The 4,360-nt window shown below is 41.5% G+C and overlaps 2 protein-coding genes across 2 annotated transcripts in view; one reads left to right on the top strand and one right to left on the bottom strand.

The window, feature by feature from the left end:
- LOC104804061 overlaps positions 1 to 1,714 on the top strand; it is a 3,221-nt gene extending 1,507 nt beyond the window's left edge. The window contains exons 2-5 of the mRNA XM_010528213.2: positions 19 to 526; positions 782 to 1,039; positions 1,155 to 1,274; positions 1,415 to 1,714. Coding sequence (XP_010526515.1) covers positions 19 to 526; positions 782 to 1,039; positions 1,155 to 1,274; positions 1,415 to 1,465 — 937 coding nt within the window. The 3' untranslated portion in view covers positions 1,466 to 1,714. The remainder of the gene's footprint in view (positions 1 to 18; positions 527 to 781; positions 1,040 to 1,154; positions 1,275 to 1,414) is intronic.
- Positions 1,580 to 4,360, bottom strand: part of LOC104804062 (mannan endo-1,4-beta-mannosidase 2-like) — a 4,016-nt gene continuing 1,235 nt past the window's right edge. Inside the window, exons 2-5 of the mRNA XM_010528214.1 lie at positions 3,744 to 3,941; positions 2,996 to 3,118; positions 2,642 to 2,853; positions 1,580 to 2,251 (exon numbers count right to left, since the gene is read on the bottom strand). Of these exons, the coding sequence (XP_010526516.1) occupies positions 1,849 to 2,251; positions 2,642 to 2,853; positions 2,996 to 3,118; positions 3,744 to 3,941 (936 nt within the window). The 3' untranslated portion in view covers positions 1,580 to 1,848. The remainder of the gene's footprint in view (positions 2,252 to 2,641; positions 2,854 to 2,995; positions 3,119 to 3,743; positions 3,942 to 4,360) is intronic.

Genomic DNA, 4,360 nt, shown 5'->3' with positions numbered 1-4,360 from the left:
TCAGATCGGCAAAATATGGTGTGAGTGGTTAGGGAAAGAGGATCTTTCAGATGAGGAGGAGAAGGCCGCGGTTCCTGAGCATGACTTTGCTATTGTCACATTCTCGTACTTTTACAATTTGGGTAGATTGGGTTTGTTTGAAGATCCTAGCTGCCTACTCACGTCTTTCCAGTCAGCTGAATCAGAGAATGGTGAGGATAAAGCCAGGAAGAGAAAGAAATCCTTTTCTGATCCAGAGGACACCAGTGATTCTCTGTGTAATCAGTATGATTCTTCTGAAGAGGTTTCTTCAGCTCCTAATGCTAATTCTTCAAAAGCACTGACGGCTCAGTATGATGATCATCTTCTGCACCAAAGAGTCATTAAGAACAAAACCATAAGAAGAGAGCTTAGGAGGCAACAACAAATTTTTGCTGGGCGGATATGTGAAATCTGCAAGCAAAAGATGCTTCCAGGGAAAGATGCAGCAGCGATACTAAATCTGACGACAGGAAATCTTGCATGCAGCAGCAGAAACATTCACGGGGTAAAATCTCTTTATCTTTTAATATATTTCTAGTTAAACTTCTGAATGCCCTGCAATCCCAAGTCTACGGTCTTAGATGTGATTGCTTTCTATGTTTGAATAGGAGTAATCTTGTGCGAAGTAGTAGGAATTTGATGGATAGAATCTTGCATATCCTATGTTTCCTCGGAATGTAGCGTGTATGAGAAAGCTCCCCACTTTCATTTGTGACTGGTTTCACTGAAATTCTCCAATGGAATAACTCCCTCTGTGCAGGCGTTCCACCTCTTTCATGCATCTTGTGTGATACACTGGTTTCTCTTCTGTGAGAGAGAAATATTTACCACAGCCAGTCCAAAAGGAAAAAAGAGATGCAGAAAACAGAGCAGCAGGAAGCGGAATCAGATGGGAAAAGGAGAAGAGGCTAACGGGGTTATTTCGGAAATATTTTCGGTGTTCTGTCCAGAATGCCAGGGAACGGGTGTGGATATCGAAGGGGGTGACCTTGAGAGAGATACGTTTCCGCTCTCGCAGGTTTGCAACAGACCATCTCTGTTATGCATCCTCTAGAGATTGTGCTATGAATAAGAGACTGAGAAATGGGATGATGATGATGATGATGATGTATTTTGTTGTTCGTGGATGGTAGATGTGGAGGTTTCAGATAAAAGTGGGCGAAGGAAGGAAGGCGTGGGTGAAAGATCCAGAGAAGCTGCGCAACTGCTCGACGGGTTTGTGTTTCCCTGAGCAGACTGAAGAATCCGGTCAGGTATTGTATTAATAATAGTACTTTTCATTTGCCTGATTCCCTTTTTTTGTTTATGAAGCTTTTATTTTGGTGTGAAGAGAGAAAGGAAGAAGAGTTAAATGTACTAACAACAAGCATGGGTGGGGTTGTGGGGGTTGCAGGAAAGGGTGTCAGCCTTGAAACGAATCCGATTCTACCGTGTGGACATGTAATGTAAGTACACAAATCCTGAGTTGGATGTTTAGATTGTGTTTAGGGCATCATCATCATATGCATTTATGTGTGTAAATAGAGGAGCATTCCCTCTCCCATTCTCTGCTTGTTCTCCCTTTTCCATTTTGTAAAAAAAAAAAAACTTTTATTATCTTAAATATCTTGCTTTGATAAAGAATACAATATAGCTCACGATGAGTATGGGACATGCTTAAGAGATCCCCATAAAGCTCACAATGACTTGTTTCGATTCGGTGATGTGAAGTGAATCCTACTCTGCTGTGTCGTGGGCGTTTTGTGCTTTATCGCAACAACAACTCCGTATAAAATACGTAAGTATCCACAACATTCAGATAAAAGAAACGGCGTTCTTTTACTTGTCTCATTGTCCACGAGAACACACTTGTTCCAACTTCTTATCCATCCGATGACGCCCCAACCGGCAAGACTGCTCGATCATCAGCCTGTGAATGGATTCCCTTTCCCACGGCACAATCCCAAAGTCGTCGTTGAACCCATCCATCCCTTCCATCAACAGCTGCCAGACCAAAGTGCCTGCAGCCGACGACGATGTCCGATTTCGCTTTGAGCACTTGTAGATCACATCGAAGATTTCCCTGTAAAACCTGTCCCTTTGGGACGGCTCGTAGTCCTTGTTCAGGTTCGACAGCCCAAACTCCGTGAACACAACTGGCTTCTTCAGTACCTTGTCCCCGTCTTCTATGTGAGACATCATCCACTTCTTCACGAATTTCAGATTCTCTTCGAAACCCTTATCATGAAACCTGCTCACATTTTTTTTCACATGACAACAAAGAACATTGAGAATTCAGCCTAATTTCGTCTTGGGTTTGTTTATTTCGGGTCGAATAGACTTGCAGAAAGTTAAGAGGGTTTTCTCAGCATTGTATCCGTCTAAAAAATAAGCCAACTAACTAAGCCTTCCATGGCTGAAAGTTCAGCTCCTGTGACCAAATACCTCTTATACACAGAGGAACCTATTTGCTAAATTTCAGGGTCTAATAACATTCAGTGATCTACAGAAATCAAAACTACGGCCTTCTCTATATGGCGTACGGGTAAAAGCTTCAATCTTTGAAGAAAAACATCCTTCGCTCCACACCTAAAGATTCAGCAATCAAATTTTTCATTGTTTTCAACAGCGGGGCACTTACCAGTGATCAGGATAGATGTGAACTGATGCGAAATCGATGTTACTCGAAGCAGAGTTCCGGACGAAATCTGAGCCGAGCTCAGACGCCCACCTTTCCGGGTTCACAGTCAGCCGTTTGGGGTTATCGGGACCATAGAACCCTTCCAGGCCTACAGTCAGAAGATGTTTGCTGTCAATCGATTTTATGAATGCTGACATTTCGTCTATCCAGTCCTGTGATCCCATGAAAACAAAAGAGAACGTTGATAACAGCACAAGAATCCACTCATCCAAATGATGAGTTACTGTAAAAGAAACAATTAAACAAATGAATCATTCAAGCAGACAAATAAACTGAAGTTCGTGGAGAACTGACTTGGAGTGTGTTTCCAGATACATCAGACATGCAGCGAGGTTCATTTATCAGCTCCCAAGCAAAGATGGTGGGGTCATCCCTGTACTCAATTCCAGTTTCAGTGTTTTTGCGGTTGAGCAGAGTCTGGAAAATGTAAACAAAATGTACTAACTACACATTAATCTGACCGAAAAAACTAATAATATGCAAATTTATGGGGCATAAGCAAGGAACTCTCGCTGTTATCCCTGTATTGAACAAACAAAATCTCGTAGGAACCCAAATCCACTTCCACAATCTACCCTCGGAACTGGAACTTTTAAACCTAGAGGATCATGTTCAAAGAAAAAATGAAAAGAAACACAAGGAAGTCTTCTCGCTGTATGCAAGTGACAAAAGCAATGCTACAGCACTTAGTTGGTCATGAAATTTCCAGGTCCATGACTGATAATGTTACATGTTCTCACTATCTTGACTCTGTCCTTTCCATGCGGTAGTCAAACCAACATTGAAAAAAGTTCGAGGTGTTTCCAAGCAGGCTGTTAATTGTCCCCTTTTGATTCTGAAGCAATCAACTCATGATAAAAAAAATTGGATCATCTACGTTTACATAGTTGCTTCTCACACGAAGTAACAGTTAAAGATTGTATGTCAAGGCATCTTTTTCACTTCTGACACTATGTTTCAGATCTCTATCTCCTTGGGCTAATTCATATGCAAATCAAGAACAGATCAAGATAGAATTTAAAGAAACCAGGTAAAACTATACCGTCAAATAATTCTTGAAGTATCTACGGATAGAAGGGTCGAAGAAGAATGAATCATTAGACGAGCTCAGGCCAACACCTTCCTGCCATGCCCACTTGACATACTGAGTCTTGCCTCCGTATGCTTGCAGGTTATTGACCAGGCTAAGAAGCAACCTTATACCATGCTTCCTAGCTTCGGCAATTACATGATCTAATGCCTGCCCACATGATAAAGATATTTAGATTAGCCAGGTGAGAGATCAGTTGAAACTTTGTCAGAGAGGTTGAAGCCAAACATTTCCTGAACTATAGCTTAAACCAAGTAACAACAATACAATACTACAGTGCCAGAAAAAGTGACATGAACCCAGAAAAACATCAAACTTGTTGTGGAAAGGGCCAAAAATGATGAAACCAAAGATTGGTGAACTGCCGCATCTAGGGGATCATTTGGTTTGCCTAGAATCATTGACCACCGAAAAGAAAACAACTGCAGAGAGAATGTGACCTAATGAACAACAAAAAAAAACACAGAAACAAGACATAATTCCCGGTGTTTTTCTTTACCCTCTTGTCCGCAAATATGATCTGACTGTATTCAGTGGAGAATAACAAAAGGCTAGTGGCAGCTTCAGAA

Source organism: Tarenaya hassleriana, unplaced genomic scaffold (genome assembly GCF_000463585.1).
Source record: "Tarenaya hassleriana unplaced genomic scaffold, ASM46358v1 Cleome9, whole genome shotgun sequence".
NCBI lineage: Eukaryota > Viridiplantae > Streptophyta > Magnoliopsida > Brassicales > Cleomaceae > Tarenaya > Tarenaya hassleriana.
The sequence above is the reverse complement of the archived record's forward strand: the minus strand, read 5'-3'. Positions and strand labels throughout refer to the sequence as shown.